Here is a 26,521-nt window from a genome sequence, read left to right as displayed (position 1 = left end):
GTCGCTCTTAGCCTGGGTCATTTACTGGGAAGGTACGGCGCTTTTGCTTTACAGACAGCCTGATGTTCAGTTAGCTAAAAGCACAAAAGGCAGCAGCCTCTGTGGGGTCTTTCTTCTGCCCAAGGACATTAGGAAATGCAAACATTCCGTTAAACCTCTCTACTCACATCTTATTGGGATGGGAGCTTTCTATGCTTTAAATCTCTTTGCCTAATTATGCTTTATAGATTGAAATAGGATAAGGAAAAGAGGTAAATGTGCTGCAGAGTGAGCCAAAGTCTCATGGTGGGGTATAATTATTGGCTTTTCCTCCTAGCTGTTGGTTTTTTTTTTAGGGAACCCCAGAGCAGAGAAGGCGCTCAGTTTGCAGAATGAGCTCCAGACCCTAGGCTCTAAAATGGTGTGAGGGTTTATAAAGCCAATGAGGAGGTGTGGTGACCTTTCAGCTTCTTGTTTTGGCTTGGTGTACTGCAAGGTCACTCACCACCAGTGTCTTTCTTACTCAGGACTGACTTAGGACAGTTCTACCTGTTTGCCCCAAAACACGACTCTCTTTCAGTGTTGGGGCAGAATAGGTATCTAGAAACTGTAGGAATTTTAATACTCAGGTTTGTAGAAAGAGGAGGGAAAAAACTTTGATAGATAAAACCTTGCTTATCCTAGAAGTTGACAACCTACTTGTTTTTATGCCTGAAATTGAAAATTGACACTAGACAGCAATGATATTTTTTTGTGGAGTATTAAAACAAATTTTAGAGATTAAACTGATTTTTTTTTTTTCTCTAAAGAAAGTAAACCAGTGTGGGATGAGGAAGGAAGGTGTTTTTGACAAGGTCTTGCCACATTGGAGTCCTGCCTGCCTCAGCCTCTCAGTTAGCTAGGACTCCAGGCACACTGTTAGTGATGGTGTTTTGTCCTCCCCTATATGACACTGCAGTTAGGCCCATAATCGATTTAAAAATATACATATTTACTTATTTAATTTCATTTGTTATTATTTTTTAATTTGACCAGAGAGAGAGAGAGAAAGGGAAAGGGAGATAGCAAGCCACCAGTTCCAGGACTCAAACCAAAGAGTCGCTCTTAGCCTGGGTCATTTACTGGGAAGGTACGGCGCTTTTGCTTTACAGACAGCCTGATGTTCAGTTAGCTAAAAGCACAAAAGGCAGCAGCCTCTGTGGGGTCTTTCTTCTGCCCAAGGACATTAGGAAATGCAAACATTCCGTTAAACCTCTCTACTCACATCTTATTGGGATGGGAGCTTTCTATGCTTTAAATCTCTTTGCCTAATTATGCTTTATAGATTGAAATAGGATAAGGAAAAGAGGTAAATGTGCTGCAGAGTGAGCCAAAGTCTCATGGTGGGGTATAATTATTGGCTTTTCCTCCTAGCTGTTGGTTTTTTTTTTAGGGAACCCCAGAGCAGAGAAGGCGCTCAGTTTGCAGAATGAGCTCCAGACCCTAGGCTCTAAAATGGTGTGAGGGTTTATAAAGCCAATGAGGAGGTGTGGTGACCTTTCAGCTTCTTGTTTTGGCTTGGTGTACTGCAAGGTCACTCACCACCAGTGTCTTTCTTACTCAGGACTGACTTAGGACAGTTCTACCTGTTTGCCCCAAAACACGACTCTCTTTCAGTGTTGGGGCAGAATAGGTATCTAGAAACTGTAGGAATTTTAATACTCAGGTTTGTAGAAAGAGGAGGGAAAAAACTTTGATAGATAAAACCTTGCTTATCCTAGAAGTTGACAACCTACTTGTTTTTATGCCTGAAATTGAAAATTGACACTAGACAGCAATGATATTTTTTTGTGGAGTATTAAAACAAATTTTAGAGATTAAACTGATTTTTTTTTTTTCTCTAAAGAAAGTAAACCAGTGTGGGATGAGGAAGGAAGGTGTTTTTGACAAGGTCTTGCCACATTGGAGTCCTGCCTGCCTCAGCCTCTCAGTTAGCTAGGACTCCAGGCACACTGTTAGTGATGGTGTTTTGTCCTCCCCTATATGACACTGCAGTTAGGCCCATAATCGATTTAAAAATATACATATTTACTTATTTAATTTCATTTGTTATTATTTTTTAATTTGACCAGAGAGAGAGAGAGAAAGGGAAAGGGAGATAGCAAGCCACCAGTTCCAGGACTCAAACCACAGTTGGCCATGTGGGAATCCAGCGCCTTTAACCACCAGCCACCTGCCGGTCCCCCATAATTGATTTTTTTAATAAAAAAAAATTAATTTTCATATAAGTAGTAATTGAGTACTGACTAAACTTATTAATTAAATAGAAAATATTATCTGATGAGTTTCTCATCTTTTACTCATCTTTATATATTTGGTCTCCAGCAAAGCATCTGAGCTGTGGTATGTTCTTAGTAGACATTTGATGAATGAGTTTGGCTATATTTAAAATAAATGGTCCCGGGACCGGCAGGTGGCATGGTGGTTAAGGGCATGGATTCTCATATGACTGACTGTGGTCTGAGTCCCAGACCTGGCAGCTTGCTTTCTCACTTTCCCTATCTCTCTTTCTCTCTCATTCTCACTCTCTGGTCCAATTAAAATAAATAAATAAAGTTAAAATAATAAAAATCTTTAAAAAATAAAATAAAATAAATGGTCCCATCATGCCCATGGCAGATGCAGTTAAATAATCGAGGCCTTCTTTGCTGCATAGCTCTGATGAAATTTTTTTTAACAGTCTTAGATGCCTACTAGTGTTCTAATAGAATTACCAAAGGAGATAAAAAATTAATTTGTCATCTTGTATGTAGACATAAATGGGTACTACTTAATAAATTAAACCTGTATTAATTCATTTTTAATTATTGAAAATTCTTGTTCTCCCAAGTTATTTTCCTGTTTAAGGTACTTGCCTTTTGTGTGCTCTCTTTCAAGCCTTAGCTAATTTCCCTAGTAGAGGACTCTACAAATTTAAAGAAGGCATTTTCTCAGGTATGCCAGCTATGCAATTAACTCTTATGGTGCTGGCATATAATTTGTTGTCAGAGGTCATCCTGTATGGGAAATCTCCTAACTTTTCTCTTCTACTCAAGTCAACCTCGAAACCATGTATACAAAGGATACATATGACATTTATAGTTTCCTAGTACTTTTGTAAACTTATTCCTTGAGAATATTTCTAAAATGTCTGTTTTTAATATTTTTAAAAACTAGTCCTCAATTATCTTTATTATGATTCCACAATAAGAAATACATTGGAGGGACCAGCAGTTAGCGTAATGGCTATGTCACTGAACTCCTATGTAGTCGATCATGGTTCGAGTCCTGGACCCGGTGGCTTAAACTCATGCTGGGCGCATGTGCATGAGTGCCCAAGATCCTGAGAGGAGAATGAAGAAGGGATTGCAATGTGGCCATCCCCCCTAGGGGGTGATTTCTCGCTTTCTATCTCTCTGTCTTTCTGGTGAGCGCACGCGCCCTATAGCAAAAACCTCTCCAAAAAAAAATACATTGGAACCCAGCACATGTGTATTGTTGACAGAAATAACCAACTCTGTAAAAATAATTAATGCAGTTTATTTCTAAGCAGAATATGAGTGACCTAGGCCCAGAGAGGAGGCGAAATACGCTCTTGTCAGGGTGATCAAGTACAGGGGTTTCTTTTCTTTGATTTTGAGAGCAAGAGACAGGGTTTGGAATTTAGTGAAGAGTTTTTCCATTGGTCTGGGCCAAAAGGTGAAACATATGGGAAGGGGAGGGTCTTGTACTTATAGGTAGGTTTATAGTTTTTACGTTGGTGATTGGAAAAGTTGCTGAGGTCGGAAAAGAATATACTTTAATAGAGATAAGGAGGCTTAATATACATCACAAAGATACTGTGCTGGGGCAGGATGTACAAAGAATCCTGCTACCAGTGGGTCAAAATGGTCAGTTAATGTTTGTGGATGTGCCTCCCTGCACGCCCTCTGAAAAGGGTTTTGGAAAATAGGAAAAAGCAGTCGGACTTTTGTCCTCAGTACATACACATAAGAGTGTATGTAAGAATATAGTTCTATATTTTTAACCACACAAAAACTTGAACATAAGTGAAAATAATGAAAATGCTGGTAAAATATTTATGCCGTACTGTCTTCTTAATTGACTCACAGTTGGTACTTAGGTTACACACAAATGGTATTTCTGTCTATGAATTTGTAACATAGCAGTTGTGATTTCTCTTTAGGGCACAACTGGAGAATGAAAAGAAGAAAAGAGAAATAGCAGAAAAGGAAAAGGAAAGAATAGAACGGGAAAAAGAAGAGCTAATGGAACGTCTAAGGCAAATTGAAGAACAGACAATGAAAGCCCAGAAAGGTAAAAGCTTCTTTTTGACAATGGATAGTCAAAGTTATTGCTGTGTTGTCAGATAGTAGCATTTCCTTACCATTATTAAATCATAGTTGTGTAGTAAAGGAAAATCGCATTTTATTGCCAGATTGAATACTTAAATCACATCATAAATATGTTTAAGGCACATTTTGTTATGCAGTGCACATGTTTTTTCTTTTAAACACCCAACTACTTTTCATGTGTACTCCTTTATATATCTCTATTAATTTATCTATTAGGATTCAGGATTTATTAATTTATCTATTAGGATTCCATAAACAAAAATTATTCAATACTTCATGACATTTAAACAAAAGCATTTATGTAGTGCTTTAAGGATAATTAAGTATCTACAGGCTTTTAAGTAATTTAAAGTATTTCTAGCTATTTTGACTATAAACTTTTTTAGGAACCCAACCCTTAAGATTTGACTTTAGTATTAGAAAATAAACAATATGGGTTCAGCCCTGTGGTCTGGTGGTTAACAGAGCCAGAACTCACATGACCAACAATGCAGTTTGAATCCTGGAGCTGGTAGTTTGGAAAACCATGTGTTTCTCTATGCAAAAATGCATCTTGACTTTCTCAATGACCCAGTAAAAAGGATACATTGAATTTATACTGTATGGCTTATAGTAAATAACTCTCAAATACTACTTTCACACAGCAAAAAGAAAAAAAGGTATTGAGGAAAAAATAGGATGTTTTGCTTCTTCCTAAGCAGTAGGATCTCAGAGGGTATACCAGGAAGTCTATACTAATTATTAAAATAGATTTAATACCTACTTGCCTAACAACCAGCCATTCACTTCTCTTGGAAATAACCAAGAATCTTATTTAAAGTTTATTTTCATTCCTTACACCAGCTGATAGTGCTGGGAAGATGTTTTTGAGCAGTGGGTCGAATAATTTGCAAGTGGGAGCTAGACGAGGAATTCACAAATATTGCTTATAAATCAACAAACTGATTGATCCATTCCACTTCTAAGAGGATTGGAAATAATTTTTGTAAGAGAAGAAATTTTTTAAATCCCTGGGTTTTCATTCTGAGTCATTAGAATCCTTACTTCTTAGTTGCATAAAAGATGTAGAAGCTTAGTCCAAGCCCAAAGTTAGTAAAGCATTTGTTTGCAGACCACAACTCAGAGATAGAATTGGTTTCTTAAATTCCAGTTTGATGCTTCTGCCACTTTAGGTGCCTTTTTCATCAATCACAGCAGACATTAATGTTGCATTCGGGGAATACAAATACATAACATACATAGGAGTGAGGTCTGTGTAGTTTGCAGAAATTTGTATGTAAATAAAGTCAGATAATGTACAATGTCCTAGGAATAGTATAAATAAAATTTTTAGAGGAGAATGCTGTTAAAAAAAAAAAGGTAGATTAAGGATCAGCAGGTGGTGTAGTGGTTAAGGCATGGGCTTGAGTCCTAGACCAATTGGCTTGAGAATCATGCTGGGGGCATTCTTCTGGGATGAGAATTGAGAAGGGATTGCAGCATGGCCATCCCCTCTGGGGAGTCATTTCTCACTTTCCCTTTCTCTTTCTCTCTTCAACATATGTGCCCTGTGGCACAACCTATAAAACAAAAAAAGCAACAAAAAAAACTAGATTGTACTAACGTATATTAAAAATAGTTTAAAAACACTTCTTGGTACTGGTCTTATTTTAAAGAAAAGATTGAATTATAGCACTATTTCATATACATAACACCTTTTCTGATAGAATAGCTACTTACCAAATCTTTTGATCTTATTTATTTAGGCTGTGTAATAAAAATATTAATGATTTATGTACAGAAAACTACTCAAAGAAGCACTAAGGAATATAAGGAAGATAGACATTAAGAAAGAACATAGAGCATCCCTATCAAGATCATTTCAAACAGTCATCTTAAGGCAAAGGACACCAATTTGTTTTTTGTATTTTTTAATAAAGCTTTTCAAGGTTGTCCTAAAATCTGCATGATTGTCTGTAATTTATGCTACATTCTAATTCAGATGCAGTAACTGACCTTATTTAAGTCATGATATTTAGCACATTAACTTACAATTTTTTGTCTGAGAAGCTTTTTTTATAATTTATTATTGTCATTTTGTTTTTTAAAAAGTTTTTGTTTTATTTTGGTTTTTGCCAAAACAGAGAGAGAGAAAAAGTGAAAAATCACCCCACAGGGGACCACACCACAGTCCCCTCTCCATTCTTCTTTTGGGATTTTGGATACATATGCACATATGCCCAGCATGATTTTAAAGTTGTTGGGTCTAGCACTCTAAATATGGTGGTCATGTGGAAATCTAGCACCTTAACCACCACTCCTCCTGCTGGTCCTATGTTTTAAAAAATTTTTTAATTGAAGTCATTATTATTTGAAATGAATCATTAAATAGTACCATTCTTCCATTTTACATTTCCATTATGCATCATGGTTAAATTATCTTTATCATTTTTTAAACCATCTTCAAGATACATTGCTGCTGATATTTGAGATGAAATATAGTCAGACCTGTATTAAATTACTGTTCCAACAAATGTCTAAGTGAATTCCCATCTTCAAAAAGATAAATCATACAAAGGACCTGGATGTAATGATTTCATTCATTCTGAATACATACTAAGCACTTATGGGTACTGGGCACTGTTTTGGGTGTTGGGGGTATAGTACCAAACAGATGAAATCCCTACACTAATGCAGTGTATATTTTATAGAGGGAAGACAGAGTAATGAAATAAATAACAAAATCATTTTATGTAATATTAAGTACTATGATTCAAGTAAGCACAATAATGTGATAAAGAGTAGTTAAGGATAAGAGGGAGATTTACACTTCAGATACACATTGTTCACAGTTAGGAGCAAGAATTTTAATCTGTCAGCTCAGAATGTGCTATAAACAAGTCATTTAAACCTCTCAGTTTCCTAATTTGTAAAATATAAGTAAATAATGCTAACTTAGTGCTCTGAGACTATTTTAAAAAATGTAATTGTATTGGAACTAGCAGATGGTGTAATGGTTATATTGCTGGATTCCTACATAGCTGATCTCAGTTTGAGTCCCAGACCCGGAGACTTGAAACTCATGCCAGGCACGTGTGCTTGTATGCCCAAAATCCCAAGAGGAGAATGGGGCAGAAGGTTGTGATGTGGCCATCCCCCTGAGGGTTGATTTCTTACTTTCCATCTGTCTGTCTCTCTGGCAAGTACATGGACCCTATAGCAAAAGTCTCTCTTTTTAAAAAATAAATAAATAAATAAATAAATAAATAAATAGTAGTTGTGTTTATAAAAACTAAGAAAATTTTTTGCTGATGTACAGACAGAAGCATTAATTTGCATGCCTCTTAGGTATAAGACTCAGTGAATTTTTACCAAGTGAATTATTCTTGCAGCTACCCAGAACAAGGTACAGAATATTATCTGCACTCAGCAAACCTTCCTTATCTTCCCAGTCATTTTTTCTTTAACCCCAAACGTGATTTATGTAATTCTGGCTTACATAATCTTCTCTGTTTTTATTCCAATAGCTCCTTTGAGATATATTTCAGAGACCATCCAATAGCTCCTTTGAGATATATTTCATAGACCATACAGTTAATCGTTTAAAGTATACTATTTAATTTAATGTTTTTGGGGGTGTGCACAAAGTTGTGCAACTATCACCACAGTCAATTTTAGAACTTTTCCATCATCCCCCCAAAAAATCCTCTACCTGTTGGCATTCACTGCCGTTTCTTCCTAATACTGTCTCCCCCATCAGAGGCAGCTGCTAATCTACTTTCTCTGACTATAGGTTTGCCTGTTCTGAACATGTCAGATAAATGGAATTACATAAAATGTGGTCTTTTGTGACTGGCTTCTTTCACTTAGCATATTATCAAAATTCATCTATGTGGTAGCATGTATCAGCACTTTGTTCTTTGAGGACCTGCCAAACTAGTTTCTAAAGGGATTGCTATTATTACATTCCTCCTGTCAGTAACTTGTCTTCGGATTCTAGTCATGCTAATGCATATAAAGTGATACTTCACAATTTTGATTCCCCTAATGTCTGATGAAGTTGAGCATCTTTCTATATGTTTATTGGCTATTAATATTATCTTTGGAGAATAATGTTCAAATCTGCTACCCATTTTTTAATTGCATTATTTGTTGTTATTAAAATGGTTCGTTGTGTATTGGGGACACAAGCCTCTTATCAGACAAGTGATTAACAAATATTTTCTCCTGTCCTGTGGGCTATCTTTAACTTTGTTAATGATGTTATTTAGTGGCTTTTAATTTAGGTGTAGTCCAGTTTATGTTTTCCTTTCCTTGCTTGTGCTTTTGGTATCATTCCTAAGAATAGTCTTCCTATTTTTGAACTATATAGAAATGAATTTATATATTCATGTATCTGGCTGCTTTTTGCTCAGACTTGTATATGTAGTTGTAATTTGTTTTCTTATGTTGTGTAATATTCTGTTATATGTATGAGGGAACTTGAAAATGTAGAAAAATGAAATTAAAAGATAATTAAAAAGATATACTTTATTTCTTAGCATTAGCTCCCTCAAGTTCAAGAGTTAACCCTTTGTAAATTGCTGATTTCTTTAGGATGTTGTCCCCATAAACTTTTTATAAAGCATTTATAATTTTATTGTTCATCCATCCATGCTTCTCCATAAATTTGAACCAAGTTTGTTCTTGCTTCAATTTTAGCAGAATGTATGTTGAAAACTTCACCAGTAAAGTTAGGGGATGATTGAGTTCAAGTCTGATTGAGAAAGAGAGGCTTTCTTAAATTTTACTAGTTTGAACTTAGAATAACTTTCCTGGTCTACTCCCAATTAAGCACAATAACAATGTACAGCACTATGACATTATTAATCAGAGGGGTGGTTTGTTTTTGTAAATTTTAGCTTTTGTCCTGAAAGAGCTGATATTCTAAATAAGCCAGATTCTTTGGTATTTTTTTCTTGCATGCTAGATCTAAAAAATGGTTAAGCTCTAAATTTTTATGATCAGGATAGGCAAAAAGTGGATGGTATTCACTTTTCTCATCCAGTCCTTTTTTTTTTTTTTTTACCAGCATTTTAAGTGGACCCATGGTCTAAAGGGACGTTTGTTTCACAGAAATATTCTAACTCATGAACATTTTTTTTTTGGAGAGGTATTTGCTATATAGCGTGCGTGCTCGCCAGAAAGACAGAGAGAGACAGAAAGCGAGAAATCACCACCCAGCGGGGATGACCATGCTGCAATCCGTTCTCCATTCTCCTCTTGGGATCTTGGGCATGCACACACACGTGCCCGGTGTGAGTTTAAGCCTCCTGGGCTAGGACTCAAACCATGGTTGACTACATGGGAGTCCAGTGACACAGTCATTACACCAACTGCTGGTCCCACATGAACATTTTTATAAGAGAACTAGACAGTAAATATTTCAGGCTTTGCAGGGTATGCAGTCTCTATCCCATCTATTCAACTCTGCAATAGCAGTGTGAAAGAAACCACATACAATGCCTAAATGAGAATGTCTGTGCTCCAGTATAGTTTTATTTACCAATCAAAAAAAGGCATCAGGTTGAATTTAGTCATGAGCCATAGTTCTAACTCACTTAATTGGAAAGCAACAAAACAGAAGTCATTTATAGGATGTATGATGAGTCAAACCTTTTTTTCTAGAAAAGACTGGAATGATATTTTCAGAGTTTATTTTCAACATTTAAAAAACTTAGACCTTGGGACCAGCAGGTAGCGTAAGGGCTATGTCGCTGTACTCCCATGTAGTTGACCGCGGTTCGTGTCCCAGACCCAGTGGCTTAAAACTCACATCGGGCACGTGTGCGTGCATGCCCAAGATCCTGAGAGGTAAATGGAGGAGAAGGGATTGCGGCGTGGCCATCCCCCATGGGGGTGATTTCTCGCTTTCTGTCTGTCTGGCGAGCGCACACGCCCTATGGCAAAAAACCTCTCAAAAAAAAAAAAAAAAACCACTTAGACCTTCTACCGTTTGTAACATATACCAAAACAGTCATAGCCTTATTTGTCATTTTTCAATTTGATATTTATTAAAAGCTGATAGATCATAATATTGGAGATACTTATTTCAAAATTTAAATTTTCTCATAGTACAAAATCTTTATGAAAGTGTTATTTTTTAGTTTTATTTGTATTTACTTATCTATGTATCTGTCTGTCTGTATATTATTTTGCCAGTGGGTATGTGCACTTAACCAGAGAGAGATGAAAAAGTTGAGATAGCAACCTTCATGGGAAATGGTTACACCACAATCCCTTCTCCATTCCTTCCTGCTTTCAGGATTTTGAGCACACAAGTGCATGTGCCCAGCATGATTTTTGAACTACAAAGTCTGCCATGTGGGATCCAGCCCCTTAACCACACCACTGACTGGCTCTTTTATTGTTTACTGTGGTGAAATTTACTGTCTTAAAATACCCTCCCACCCCCTTTTTCTTTAATCACCAGAAGGGACATTAGTTAACCAGAGAGTCAGAGAGACAGGCAAAAAGAGCCCTTCAATGGGGCGTGGTCGTGCTGCAATTCTTTGTCCTCCATTCCTCCATCTTGTCAGGATTGGGGGAATGCATTTAAGCACATGCATCCAGTTTGTTTTTCAAGCCTCTGAGACCGGGATTCAAACTGCACAGTTGGCCATGTGGGATCCAGTTCTCTTAACCACTAGGCTATGGGCCTAAACCTTAGCCGTTTTTTTTTTTTTTTAATTACTAGAGAGTATGTATGTGTACTTGTTAAAGAGAGAACAGAGGACAGAGATAGGGTGTGGAGAAAGCACACCTCAGTGGGGAATGGTTGTGTTGCCATCCCTTTTCCTCTGTTTCTCTATCTTGTTGAGATTCAAAACATGCATATGCATCTGCCCAGAATGCTCTCAAGCTACCATGGCTAGAACTTACACCCAGGTCAGCCATGTGAGATCCAGCTTATTTAACCACTGCGCTATGGGTCCAGCATATCTTTTCTGGCTGCCAATGCACAGCACTTAACCACTAAGCCCAGGGCCAGACCTTATTATTATTATTATTATTATTATTACTGATTTATTTTATTCATGATAATGTGTATACACACATGAAAGATAGAGAGAGAGCACAGTACCCTCCACAGGGTCTATTCACACCAAGATCCCTTTTCACCAGCTTCCAGCTCATCAGGATCCTGGACCCAAGCATGTATGCCTGATGTGTTTTCAAGTCCACTTGGGATTCAGAACCTGTGTTTGGCCATGTGGCTTCCAGCACTGCAGTTTACTTTGTTACCAACTGCATCACCAGGCTGGAACCTACTAGCTAAATAAGAGTTGTGAAATTAATGTTTACAGTTAATATTTTAAAACTCATTTACAATTTTTCTTTTTTTAAATTTTTTTTTTGAAGAGGTATTTGCTATAGGGCGCATGCGCTTGCCAGACAGTGAGAGACAGAAAGACAGAAAGCGAGAAATCACCCCCCAGGGGGGATGGCCACGCCGAGATCCCTTCTCCTCCATTCTCCTCTCGGGATCTTGGGCACGCACGCACACGCACCTGGCATGAGTTTTAAGCCACTGGGTCCAGGACGCAAACCACGGTCGACTACATGAGAGTCCAGCGACATAGCCATTATGCTAGCTGCTGGTCCCAAACTCATTTACAGTTTTTCTAGTTTTGTGTTAATAATTTCCTTTTTAATTCAACTCACTAGAATAAGAAAAGATCATTGATTTTATGACCTATACACTTAAGAATTAAAATTCATGTCATTCATCTCCAAATACTACTTACTCTTCATGCCTTTGGACTGAATATGTACCAATAACTCAAAATTTTCAGTAATTCATATAATAACATCAGTATTCATATTTTGGGTCAATAAGTATTGCTTATAATCTTAATTTCTTTGGTTAACTTATTTAACACTTAGTTTATATAAATAAAAACTTAAAAGCTTTAAATTGTGTTATTTATTGACTTTAGAAACAGTTTACTAAACTAAATGGAGAGCTTATTTAAGGAAATAAGGTATGTACTTCTGATCTTATTGCACAACTCAAATTACGAAGGATTTTTATTTCTTTGCATTTTAGAATGAGGTAACAGATTAGGCTTTTGCTGTTAAAACCAGGGTTTGACACTGGTGCAGTGGCAAAATGCGAAGCTCTGCAAGACCAGTCTGTGTGGGAAGGTTTCTCGTTCTTGTCCAGAGAGCTCTGTGAATATACTGGGCATGCAAGATCTGGGGTGGTTGCAGCTGGGAGTGGATTGTGGCACTAAGACCCTGTTGAGGGTGCTGTATCTCTTGTCTGTCTCTTTTCTGTCTCTTTATTTACTCAGGAAGTAAATAAACTTTACCAAAAAATACCAAGAATTAGGTATATGCATGTTTGCATATGTGCTGATTTTTGGCAACTGTACAAATTAGAGTCCTGTATACTATTTCAGCTTCTTTTGATAGTGAGAATAATTGGAATTAATCCTCGTTTGGGGTTGGGGGTACATATATTTGACAGAACTAGAAGAACAGACTCGAAAAGCTCTAGAACTGGATCAGGAGCGAAAACGGGCAAAAGAAGAAGCAGAACGGCTTGAGAAGGAGCGTCAAGCTGCTGAAGAGGCTAAGTCTGCTATAGCGAAACAAGCTGCTGACCAGATGAAGAATCAGGAACAGCTAGTAAGGAACCATCCCTCTATTGTAGTCAGAAAAGAAACACTTAAATAAAAGCATGGAGGGAAGCTTCCACAACTATGTATATTGCACCTCTTAGAAGCAAAACAGTGATACAAGTAACTTAATAACAAAGTGTAGCAATAAAACTAAGACACTGAACTTCCACCTAAAGAAAACTCTCTAAAAACAGAGTAAAAGGTGTTTTCTATACATAAATGAATGCATTGCCAACAAAAGATTTCGATTCACTTAGACTTGGACAGGTTCTGCATTCTGCAATGAGCCAGCTAGCAATTTTTGCTTTAGATAAATTAACACAGTATGTTTCAAGTTCCCATAAGAAACTATAATTCATAATTGGTTGGACTTTTTGCTTACTTAGTAGACTTGCAAATAATGAACAGTAAGCATGACACTTAAAAGATCCTGGATTTAAGGACCAGCAGTTGGTGTAATGGCTATGTATGTTCCTGGATTCCCATGTAGTTGACTGTGGTTCGAGTCCCAGACCCAGTGGCTTAAACTCACGCTGAGTGCATGTGCGTGCGTGCCCAAGATCCTGACAGGAGAATGGAGGAGAAGGGATTGTGGTGTGGCCATCCCCCCTGGGGGGTGATTTTTCGCTTTCTGTCTCTCTGTCTTTGTGGCGAGTGCACACACCCTATAGCAAAAACCTCTCAAAAAAAAAAAAAAAAGAAAGAAAAGAAAAAAAGAAAGATCCTGAATTTAGGTATTCGTTGAGGCATTCATCTGCTACATCTTTTCCAGGCCTCAGTTACCTCCTATTGAAAAGTGGAATGATGCCATCTAAAAGAATTGTTAGAGAATCAAATGAAATTATGTGACAAAGTGCTCCTATTTTTTTTTTTTCTTTTGTAGACGTGAGCAAATAGTTCTTTATTGATAAAAGTTTAAAAAGCTTCTCAGTTACACATTTCTTTTTTTTTGGCAGGGGGGAGAGTTTTTTTTTTTTGCTAGAGGGCACGTGCGCTCGCCAGAGACAGACAGACAGAAAGCGAAAACTCACCCCCCGGGGGGGTGGCCATGCCGCAATCCCTTCTCCTCCATTCTCCTCCCAGGATCTTGGGTACGCACGCTCCCGCACCCGGCATGAGTTTAAGCCACTGGGTCCGGGACTCGAACTGCGGTCGACTATGTGGGAGTCCAGTGACATAGCCATTACACTAACTGCTGGTCCCCTCAGTTACACATTTTTAATTCCCTGCTACTGAACAATTAACTGCTTCCTATAGAGTAACAAATTTTCTTTAGCTTTATTAGCTAGATACTTCAAGGATTTAACTATAAATATATTAAAGACATACTGCTTTTTATTGGAAGGCTACCTAAGAAAAACATAAAAACAACCCAAGCATGTACATTAAAGCCATGTTGATTTAACATATCATAAGATTATTCAAAATATATTAAGATTGTTTTTTAGTCTTGGTAATAGTTTTGTTTATTTTAGGCAGCAGAACTTGCCGAATTCACTGCCAAGATTGCACTTCTAGAAGAAGCCAAGAAGAAAAAGGAGGAGGAAGCTACTGAGTGGCAACACAAAGTAATCATTTATTCATTGACTAGCTTTTACTGGGGAGCCATGTTGAACACAGCAGTTTGCTGAATTTAAGAAACTATCACAATTTAGAGAGCAAAAGATATTATGTCTGTGTATTACAGTAAATATTAGTCTTCTCAATGTACACTAAGTACTTTGGTAACTTAGAAGAGGTCGTTAATTCTTTTGGGAGTGAGACAGGTGTTGAGGAAACCTATATACTTTTAAGCTAGATTTTGAGCAATAAGATTTTAGAAGCAGAAAAGATTGAGTGTTTAGGGATGGAAAACGTGGTTATGCCATACAGTACTGAGTAACTATAGAAAGTATGAATGTACATGATAGATTTAAGGACAGCCAATAAGCACCCAAAGCTTAGTATAGAGGATCAGACATGTTGGGAATGACTGGCAAGTTAGAAAATAGGAAATTAATTTGTGGAAGACTTTAAATAAATAAATGTCTTACTACGGCAAGGTATTTAGGAGTGTCTGTAGACATTGGGCATCTGAAGATTTCAGAACATGATCAGGGAGCCACCAGGTGACATGGAAGGTTAAGGTGCTGCATCCTACGTGACTTACAGTGCAGTTGGAGTCCCAGACTCTTTGGCTTGAGAATCACACTGAGTGAGTGTGTGTGCATGCCCAAAATCCCAAGAGGAGAATGGAGGAAGAGTGTGGCCATCCTCCCGAGGGGTGAATTTCTCACTTCCCCTCTTTCTTTCTGTCTCTTCCTCTGGCCAACACAGGTACCCTATAGTAAAACTAAAAACAAACAATTGTGATCAAGTATGATTTTATAAAAAAGAACTTAGCAGTCATTAAGAAGAATAAATTGGAATGTTAGGTTTTTTGTTGGTTTGTTTTAAGAATTACTTAATTTATTATTATTATTTTTTTAATTTGACTAGAGTGAGAGAAAGGAAAAGTGAGAAAGCCAGCTGCTAAATCTAGGACTTGAACCATAGTTGGCCATGTGGGAGTCCAGCACCTTAACCACTATGCCACCTGACAGCCCTGGAATAGTAGGTTCTTAAAGATACCCAACCCTGGGACCAGCAGTTAGCTTAATGGCTGTGTCGCTGGACTCCCATGTAGTCGACCACAGTTCGAGTCCCGGACCCGGTGACTTAAACTCACGCTGGGCGCGTGTGCGTGCGTGCCCAAGATCCTGAGAGGAGAATGGAGGACAAGGGATTGTGGCATGGCCATCCCCCTGGGGGGTGATTTCTCACTTTCTATCTCTCTGTCTGTCTCTGTCTGGCGAGCGCACGCGCCCTATAGCAAAAACCTCTCCAAAAAAAAAATAAGATACCCAACCCAAACTAAGGATGTGGCAGTGAGAATATAGAGCAGTGGTAAGGGTTAAGAAATTTTCATGGTGAACTTGAAAGGACATGGCAGCCAATGATCAGACATGATGCTGAATTAGATGGATGACGCAGTAAAAGATACTGAGATTTCTGAGTTCCGAAGTTGATGCAAGTGCCGTTATCTATAGTAGCATGCAAGTATAAAATCAAACTTTAGCTGTAGGGGTGGGAATTAGAAGATAATGAAAGTTTTAATTTAAATTTAAATGACATTAACTTTTTTTTTTAAGAATTATTTATTTAGGGGGGCAGCAGGTGGTGTGGTGGTTAAGGATGCTGTACTTCCACATGGCTGACCGCAGTTCAAGTCCTGGAAATGGTGGTTTTCTTTTTCTCTCTCTCTCTTTTTCTCCCTCTCTGGTCAAGTTAAAAATACATAAATGAATAAATAACTGAAGTTAAATAAAATAATTCCCCCCCCCCTTTTTTTTTTTTGAGAGAAAGATTTTTGCTATAGAGCATGTGCACTTGCTGGAGAGACAGAAAAATAGAAAGAGAGAAATCACCCCCCAGGGGGTTGGCCATGCCACAGTCCCTTGTCTTCTGTTCTCCTCTCAGAATCTTGAGTACGCAAGCACATGCACCCGGTGTGAGTTTTAAGTTGCCCAGTCCAGGACTTGAACCATAGTCTACTTCCTGGGAGTCCAGCAATGTAACCATTATGCCATCTGGTGGTCCCAAAGTGGTTAAAGTGCTAGACTCCTACATGTCCGACCACAATTCGAGTATTGGACCTAAGAGGTTGATTTCTCACCTATCTCTCTGGTGAGCACATGTGCCCCATATCACATTGAAAAATAATAATGATGATAAATAATTTTTTAAGAATAAAAGCATTATTTATTTGTTATTTACATTTTATTATTTTTCTTAAATAATTATTATTTTTTAAAGTTAATTTTATTTTTTAAATTTATATTTTTCTTAAATTATTTAATTTTGGGACCAGCGGTTGGTGTAATGGCTATGTCACTGGACTCCCATGTAGTCAACCATGGTTCAAGTCCTGGAACCAGTGGCTTAAACTCATACTGGGCGCATGTGTGTGTGCCCAAGATCCTGAGAGGAGAATGAAAACCCCCGCAAAAAAAAAAAAAAAAAAGAAAGAAAATTTATTATTATTTTTTTCTTAAAAAGAAGTATTTAATTATTATTATTATAATTTTTCTTAATTAGTTATTTTATTTATTATTTTTCTAATTGCTACAGTATACATGTGCTCACCAGAGAGAGGGAAAGCAACCCGCCAGATCTAGGACTTGAACCATGGTTGGTCATATGGGAATCCAGTCCTTTAACCACTATGCTGGTAGCCCTGACGTTAACTCTTTTTTCTTTTTCTTTTTTCTTTTTTTTTTTTAGAGATTTTTTGCTGTAGGGTGGATGCACTCTCCACAGAGACAGAAAGTCAGAAATCACCCTCCAGGGATATGGCCATGCTGCAGTTCCTTCACCTCCATTCTCTTCTTAAGGTTTTGGGCATGCACGCATACATGTTCACCATGAGTTTTAAGTTGCCAGGTCTGGGACTTGAACCGTGGTCAGCTGTCTGGGAGGCCAGTGATGTAAACATTATGCTATCTGCTAGTCCCCTGACATAACTCTTAAATGCAACTGTAATACTCATTTCAAAGAAATGTATAGTTATTATGTAATGATTTTTCTACAGTATAATGTACTTGGGGCCAGCAGGTGATTGTAGCAGTATGTTGCTGGACTCCCACCTAGCTGACTGCAGTTCATGTCCCAGAACTGGAGACTTGAAACTCACTCTGGACACATGTGCGTGTATCCTCCTAATTTTGAAAGGAGAATGGAGGAGAAACATGGCCATCACCCTGGGGATGATTTCTTGCTTTCTGTCTCTCTCTGTCTCTCCAGTGTGTGCATGCACCCTGTAGCAAAAAATCTCTCTCGGGAACCAGCAGTTAGCATAATGGCTATGTCGCTAGACTCCCACGTAGTCGACCGCGGTTCATGTCCCAGACCCGGTGGCTTAAAACTCACGCTGGGCACGTGTGCGTTTTTGCCCAAGATCCCGAGAGGAGAATGGAGGAGAAGGGATTGTGGCGTGACCACCCTGCCCTGGGGGGTGATTTCTCGCTTTCTGTCTCTATGCCTCTGTCTGGCGAGCGCACGCGCCCTATAAGCAAAAATCTCTCCAAAAAAAAAAAAAAACAAAACTCTCTCTAAAAAATAAAAATAAAATGTACTTTAACTACAGACAACAGTTTTCTTTCACTTTCAGGTAAGTTTTCTGAAAATTTTAATTTCATTGGGAAAGTTTTGGTATAGTGAATGAATATATTAAGTATAAATTTTTGTAACACAATGAATGGTATAAAATACTCTTAGTCTGTGCATTACAATGCTTTTATTATTAGAATGTTATAGATCCCTTAACTTTTTATTTCTCTTTTTTTGCTATTTTTTCCCCCATTTGCTAGATAGTGTGTGCTCTTAGGAGAGAGGCAGAGAGAACACCCTCCAATGGGGCCTGGCAACACTGCAATTCTTTCTCCATCTCTCTACCCTGTTAGGACCTTGGGCATGTACAGATACGTGCCCAGTACATCTCCCAAGCATCTAGTCAACAATTTGGGATCCCACTCTCTAGGCATATCCAAATTGCTGTGATGTGGGACAAGCCTGACACACAAGCTTTTTTTAAAAGAATTATTTGATTTAACTTTGTTTATTTTAATTCGACCAGAGAGGGACAGAGAGAGAGAGAGAGACTGAGAAATCAAGCTTCCAGCTTCCACGTCCAGGACTCGAACCATGGTCAGCCATGTGGGAGTCCAGTGCCTCTAACCATTGCACCACCTACCGGTCACATAAGCTTTTAATTATGACTTGTTACAAATGCAAATGTTATGAATTATAGTAAATGCACAGAAAAGAAAATAACATTCCTGAAAACTAGAGTCACAATTATAAAACCTCAATGTATATCCTTCCAGCATATTTTCTGGTTGTCTTGTATACATGTGTATGTATATAATTTTTTTTTTTTTTCAAAATGAGATTTTACTCTACATACTACTCCACTTTGGTGAATTTTTATCTCATTCAATATTCAAAATTCCCAATTTAGCCAAAATGTCTTTTATAGCTAATTTTGTCAGACTCATATTCAAAGTAGCATTGCTTCTGTTTAAGTATCTTTTAACGTAGGACAATCGCTCTTTTTATGATACTGATCTACTGAAAGTACTTGCAGAATATTCCTCCTCCTAACTTTGTCTAGTTACTTTCTTGTGGTATCAGTATCCCTAATAATTTTCTATAAACTAGAAGTTAGAGCTAAAAGCTTAAAAATTCATATTAGAAGTTTTTAACATAGAACACATTGTAGGTGAGATTTTCATATAATTTTTTAGTCAAACTAGAGCACTTTTTTTTTTTGGGGGGGAGAGGTTTTCCCTATAGGGCGCGTGCACTCGCCAGACAGACAGAGACAAAGAGACAGAAAGCGAGAAATCACCCCCCAGGGGGGATGGTCACGCCGCAGTCCCTTCTCCTCCATTCTCCTCTTGGGATCTTGGGCACGCACACACACGTGCCCAGCGTGAGTTTTAAGCCACCGGGCCCGGGACGCAAACCGCGGTCTACTACGTGGGAGTCCAGCGACGTAGCCATTACGCTAACTGCTGGTTCCCTAAACTAGAGCACTTTTGAGAGTAAAAATGGATGTTATTAATAATTACACTTGGACAACAGTATGATGCAGGACTTTTCCAGACAAAGTGGGATAATATGATTACCCAAATAATTGGTGATATTGGAAACTTTATGTTGTCCTTTATCAGAAGACACTTCAATATCTAATGATAATTAACCCACCATTAGTGATTTTAATTGATAATTGGAAGAGTAATGACAGTCTGATTTCTCCATTGTCTGATTCTCCTGCAGTTCAAATGTCATGTATTAAATGTGGCATTCTTCATATATCCATTTTTCAACAACCATTTGCAAAACAATTTTAAAAACAATTGATAATGCTTGCCAGACTTAATAATTGTATTAGGGTTTGCAAAATGATGCTTTTAAAATATTTGCTTTCCTTTCTGCTAGGCATCTTCTACTAAAAAAACTTTCATCAATAGGGCTCATTTTATTACCCTGAATTATACTTTGTACTAGGAAAGCAGGGTAAGGCCAGACTGGTACCTGGTGTCTGGGGAAGCCAAGTCCCACATGACTGACCGTGTCCTCAGTGAGAAAAACATGCTGGACATGTGCATGTGCATGTCCCAAATCCCAGAGGATGGAGAAATGGGGGAGGAGATTGCAGCGTGACTATGCCTGATTGGGGAGTGCTCTCTCCGTCTTTTCTCTCTGTCTGGGAGTACGTGTGCCCCTAAGATAAAAATAAGAAAGAAAGGCAGGGTAAATTTATTTATTTAGATGCTAATCTTCAAAGTAAGTTGCTCATAACCTTATTTTTAATGTTCAGGCTTTTGCAGCCCAGGAAGACTTGGAAAAGACCAAAGAAGAATTAAAAACTGTAATGTCTGCCCCCCCTCCACCTCCGCCACCCCCAGTCATTCCTCCAACAGAAAATGAACATGATGAGCACGATGAAAATAATGCTGAGGCTAGTGCTGAATTATCAAACGAAGGGGTAATGAACCATAGAAGTGAGGAAGAACGCGTAACAGAAACACAGAAAAATGAGCGAGTTAAGAAGCAACTCCAGGTATTTAAAATGTGCAGTTGTATGCACGTTTAAAATATAGTTTATATTTTCCCCGTGTAAGACAAACTTATTTTAAAAGAACATGTGATTTTTAGAAGCTGTTAATGGTGGCCAGCCTTGTGATTCACTTAGGCCTGCAGTCATGTTATTTCATTTCTTCCCTTGTGTGACCCCATTCATTAGGAAATGTTTTTAGCTTTGTGTAATCAGGCCTTAAATGATGAGATACTTAATTATAGCTTGACCCATTTTAAAAGGTAGAGATATTCTAATGTCTTAAAAAACAAGTGAATTTAGTTTTTAAACAGTTTACAGTAAAAAGCGATATTTAGTAGACTACTTGTAAGACATTATGTAATCCGAAATACTCATTTAGATTTTGTAATGTCAGTGGTCAGCTTATTGAATGTACATAATTTGATCAAAATGGAAAATTTAAATATTAGTAGAGTTTTTCCAGGTAAGTTCTGTAATGTTTTAATTGGTGAAATCTTCAGATATTAATAAGAAAATGAGGTGATGGTTACAGTAAATTTAAGGCTTTTGAGAAAGCTATCCTCATGTTACAGATTTTAGATCTTGTAGTAACATTGCCTTTTGTAAGTCATTTCAAGCATTGGATTAGAACGCTGAAGTAATTTAAACAATGTACAAAATACAATGGTTGTTGAATATAGAAATGAAAGACTGTGTATTCTTCCATAACCTCCACTGTTACCATACTAAAAATAAACTTACCGGTAAAAAGATGTTTACAGTGGAAAGTTATAGATTTGGTATATGTATATGTATTTTTGCATCTTTAAATTATTTTTAAATCTAATAAAAATATAATAATGTTTTTATTTTTTATATATAGGCATTAAGTTCTGAATTAGCCCAAGCCAGAGATGAAACCAAGAAAACACAAAATGATGTTCTTCATGCTGAGAATGTTAAAGCAGGCCGTGATAAGTACAAGACTCTGCGACAGATTCGACAGGGCAACACAAAGCAGCGTATTGATGAGTTTGAAGCAATGTGAGAGCCGTTATTTTGCATAAATGTTCTTCATAAGCTGAACCACCAACAGAGAAAAGCAGGCCTTTGCAGATGTGATGGAATGCATCCCACCTTGCCAAAGCACTTATACCAGTTTGACTGTGGTGGCTAAAAGACAAATTTAAGGAGAGCTGTTCAACATTAAGGCAGTGTGATGTCATGTTTGTTTTTCTTTTTCTTTTGGGCCAGAGAATGGAGAATGGTGTTCCATCACCTCCTTTCATTTGTTTCATTTTTAATTTTTTTTTTCTGTTGAAGATCAACACTAATTATCATGTATGACAAATGTGTATGTGTGGTTTGAGCACTTTGTACATCTTAAAGGATAATGGTGAACGTTTTAATGAATGTTTTCCCTTGCCCTTTCCATACGTAACCTGTATACATTTCCACATTTTCACTCACTCATATTTTCTTGGTGTGCCCTTTTCATATCCTGCCATATTCATAAATATAACTCTGTCTTCATGCAGATCATTGGCAGTGTTTAAAATGATGGGAGGTAGCTGGATGGAAAAAAGCACAGACTTGGATGATTGTGTAGAAATCGGTAATGAATCATGAAAAGGATTAGAATGTTTAATAGTGTAATGTGCATCTGGTGGTTAGCTTTTTTTAATCCCAGTTTAATTACATTATTGGATATTTGATATCAGCTTACATAATTACAGTAATCTTTGACAGTTACCATTGATTGGTGTTTCATCCCCTGTAACCTTTGATGGTTTTCTTTGCCTGCCAATTCACACAATGTCAACGGCAGGCGACAGTTCTATAAGAGAAATTATTGATGAAACACGCTACCTGCAGATAAGTAAGGTATCTCTGAAAAATTTTGGAAGTTTTGTTCTTTCATGGACTGATTTAGAAAAACAGATATTTAATAAAAGAAAATATAGATTTGTTAGTAATTGATTTTTAATCATTGGGAAAAAACCTGAACTTTCTTGGAAGGGCAACATTTGAAAACATGAGTCCCAAGAAGGGGACAGTAATACTACCTCACTATTACACCTGGTTGTTCAAACACAGTGGAGTGTGTAAGCTATATGTTTTATAATACGTAGTCTCAAACATGAATGGATACTTTTGAGACTTCATTTTCCTTCAGAATTTCTTAAGAGTGCTAAATTTTTAACTGCCTTTTTGTTGAGTTGAACTGTAGGACTCTGATTTGTATTAAAATTGTAAGTTCTCACTGGTATACTGTCTTCCGGGGGGGGGGTGTTGTGTGTCTGAGGAAGTGTGCGCGTGCGCATGCACACATGTGTTGTTTGCGTGTTTGTGTATCAGAGAGAGAGGTTACCCTTGTAGCATATGAAGAATGTCTGTACCTTCATTTCTTGATATAATAGTTACATAATCATTTTAGCATATTTGGTTTCTAAATCACTGTGCTTTTTTCCAGTCTCTTAACTAAAACTACTTAAATTTGGTTTGTTAATCCTATTTTAGAAATTATAAATTTAGGTTATATTAATTTCAATTATGTCTTGCTGAAGAAATCTTTCCAGATAGAAAGTTGTTCTAATCTTTACAGTTTCAAGTATTTTCTTTGTTGTAAAACACCTAGATTTAAAGATATGAAAGCCTTGTTTTCTCTGTGTGGTTCAGCTGCTTTTCATTTGGTATTATGCATTCAAATTTACATTTATCTTTTAAAATTGCCATTTTATTAAACATTTTTCATGCACAGTAGATTCAAATTGTGTCAGAAATTATCTCTTGTGCTTTTTTAATTTTTGCTGACTTGAAAAGGATTAATCTGGGCAGACATGAAAAGGAGAGGCTGCATTTAATATATTTTTTTGGACTTTGTAGGACAAAAAGATAACTGGTTAATCTTGAAGTGACTTTTGTACAGTGGTTGTGCACATGCTTCAAAACTCTGGAAGAGAATATTTCTGCCTGCAGTACATCAGAGAAATAGATGGTGGACCCCACTATTCATGCTTTGAAAATATAAGGATTCACTTTTCCAAAGCATTAAAGCAATTGCCATAATAGGTGAAAGCCTGAACTTCTATCGGATTTTTATTAATTTTTCTAATTTTGAATTGTGTACACCACCATTGTGACATCAATTTAATACAGTGTTGAAAAATTACCAGTTATATTTGCTGTTTATAATCTATTTGTAGAGTAGGATTAAAGTGGATTTAGTCCATTTTTATAACTGTGAATTTTTCTAAACAAAAACAGCCATTTGCAACATGGGTTTTCACAGTGATTAAACCAATTATAACTTTTCTCTTTAGCAGTTGAGAGCACATGTTCAATATACCAATGTAAAAGTACACTAATAAATATTTGGTAAATTCCAGTAGGCTTTTGACATTAGCATAATATTGTGTTGTACAGTTAAGTTACAATTACATCTCTAATTTTGGATAACATTCATTGGTTAACAATAAAGTAACAAAAGCTCATGCCTTTAAGGTCCACTGTTGTTATTTAACAAGGATTTCTTATGTATTTCCTGGAAATTACAATCTCTGTCAGAGCCATAAATCATTAAGTCTTTAAATATGTTTTTTAAATAAGAAGTGTATAGGAAAAAAAATTAATTTCTTAAGATTTAATCTCCCCCAAATTATTTCTCTTGGTATGGACGTAATAGTGAATAATTCTGTGGAAAAATTAAATAATTAAATTAAATTGATTCTCTTGACAGTAGAAAGTGATTTAGGGTTTCCCCTCATTGCTTTTTTTTTTTTACATAGAGTTCAGTTTTTTGTTTGTTTTTCCGAGGAATATAGCAGTTTTGTTGTCAGTCATTTATCTCACTATTCTTAATATTCAGGACCAGCAGATGGTGTAATGGTTACTTTGCTGGACTCCCAAATGGCCAACTGCAGTTCAAGTCCTGGACCCAGTGGTTTAAAGCTCATGCCAGGCAGGTGTCTCTGTGTGCCCAAAATCCCAAGAGAAGAATGGAGGAGGAGGAATTGCAGTGTGTCCATCTCCCTTCCCCCCAAGAGAGTTGATTTCTTACTTTCTCTCTCTCTCTGTCACTCCTGCTCATGTGCCCTATAGCAAAAAATCTCTCTTTAAAAAAAAAAAAAATCCTTCTCAATATTGTTTAAAGCACTGCATGCTAATAAGAACAATACATTTATTTAAGTATTTTCTTAGAGCATTTTTAACAGAGAAGTTAGTTATCTAGAATTTAATTGCCTTTTTGAAAGCTTCTCATTTTTAACAAGGCTTCTTAGATAAACAAGTGATAAATTAGTACAAACATAAATGATAGTCCAGTGTCTTCTCAGATTATAGTATATTTGGCTTTATTATTTATTTAAAAAAAATTTTAAGAATTACCTATTTAACTTTATTTAGTTTTATTCAGTTTGATCAGAAAGAGTCAGAGAGAGAGGGAAAAGTGAGAGTAAGCAGTCAGGTCCCAGACTCAAACAGCCATCACCTATGTAGAAGTTCAGTGCCTTAACAACCACGTCACCCGCCAGACCCTACTATTTATTTTTTCTTATCTCAAGGGCAGGTAGTGATTTCTTTACTCTGATCCTCTCAGAAAAGGGAATTTTATATAATAATCCTTTGCTTTATGTCTAGTTATAGTTTTTCTTTAAGAACTAGAATTATCACTTAGAAAGTTATCTTGGACTTTTGAGATTCACTCTTGGTTACCATTAGAAAAGGGTTTCGATGTTAGTGTTGTGATTTTTAAAAAAAACTCCCACTATTTTCTGTCCCAATTTTAATCACTGAGTTGATGGGTGATATTTGTAGAGATAAAGATAACTTTAAAAAAAAAAAAACAACCTGTGCTTTATTATTTTTTAATTTTTATTCATTGTAATTTTTAAAAATTATTTTATTTTATTGACATTGACCAGAGAAAGACAGAGAGAGATAAGGAAAATGAGAAATCAAGCTGCCAGGTCCCAGGACTCGAACCATGGTCAGCCATGTGGGAGTCCAGCAGCCTTAACCACCAGGCTACCTGCCAGCCCCAAGATAATATTTTTTTAACCCAAGAGTATCCCATCTTATGTGTGGATAAGGAAAACAATTAATCTTTTTAAAAGTTAAAGCTTGAGGGCCAGCCAGTGGCTTGGTGATTAAGGCAGCTGGATCCCACAGGGCTGATGAGTGGTTTGAGTCCTAGACCTGACAGCTTGAAAAACACACTGAGTGTGTGTGCGTGTGCATGCCCAAAATTCTGAGAGGAAGATGGAGGAGATTGCATCGTGGCCCTCTCCCATGGGGCTGATTTCTCTCACTCTCCCTCTCTTTCTTGCTGTGTTGAGGTGTACGCACCCTATAGCAAAACTGAAAAAAAATAAAAAACAACAAAAAATTAAAGTATAAGGAATTACTAACGTTAGCATTAATTTCCTGAACTGTTAGTAAGCCAAAGCTTGGATATTGTTAAGATAAAACAGTTAAATGTGGAGCTACACTGGTATAAGATTCCTCTTATATTGGGTCATTGGAAAAATCATGACCTATTTTTCTATGCAAAAATGTGTCAGAACAATCCAATAGCTTGTTCTAAATGAATAGAACTTTAGTATTTTCTTATTTTGTACCTTCTTCATACTTTCTGTAACAAGATCAAACCCTATCACCCTATCATGTAGAATGTCAGTAGTCTAGCACATTTCAATGACGCAGTGGATTCTGCAGATGTTTTTTGATAACTTAATAAAAATGCCTAGGCCTTCTACATTGGTAGCTAACAAATTGACTCAGTGGTGTTCCCTGTGTCAAAGCTTATCACATTCTGGGAACCAGCAGTTAGCGTAATGGCTATGTCGCTGGACTCCCACGTAGTTGACCGCGGTTCGGGTCCCGGACCCGGTGGCTAAAAATCT

The 26,521-nt window shown here is 37.0% G+C and overlaps 1 protein-coding gene across 4 annotated transcripts in view; it reads left to right on the top strand.

The window, feature by feature from the left end:
* RDX (radixin) overlaps positions 1 to 26,521 on the top strand; it is a 70,553-nt gene that overhangs the window by 27,370 nt on the left and 16,662 nt on the right. For 2 of the 4 annotated variants that reach the window (XM_006150966.3, XM_014588805.2), the window contains 5 exons: positions 4,184 to 4,314; positions 12,844 to 13,004; positions 14,473 to 14,565; positions 20,400 to 20,642; positions 21,502 to 23,667. In XM_006150966.3, the coding sequence (XP_006151028.1) occupies positions 4,184 to 4,314; positions 12,844 to 13,004; positions 14,473 to 14,565; positions 20,400 to 20,642; positions 21,502 to 21,666 (793 nt within the window). In that variant the 3' untranslated portion in view covers positions 21,667 to 23,667. Of the gene's footprint in view, positions 1 to 4,183; positions 4,315 to 6,097; positions 6,245 to 12,843; positions 13,005 to 14,472; positions 14,566 to 20,399; positions 20,643 to 21,501; positions 23,668 to 26,521 lie in introns of those variants that run through there. The other 2 variants (XM_006150968.1, XM_014588804.2) reach the window with 2 other exon arrangements.

Source organism: Tupaia chinensis, unplaced genomic scaffold, assembly GCF_000334495.1.
Source record: "Tupaia chinensis unplaced genomic scaffold, TupChi_1.0 Scaffold000311_2, whole genome shotgun sequence".
In the NCBI taxonomy this organism is placed as follows: Eukaryota; Metazoa; Chordata; class Mammalia; order Scandentia; family Tupaiidae; genus Tupaia; species Tupaia belangeri.
The sequence above is the reverse complement of the archived record's forward strand: the minus strand, read 5'-3'. Positions and strand labels throughout refer to the sequence as shown.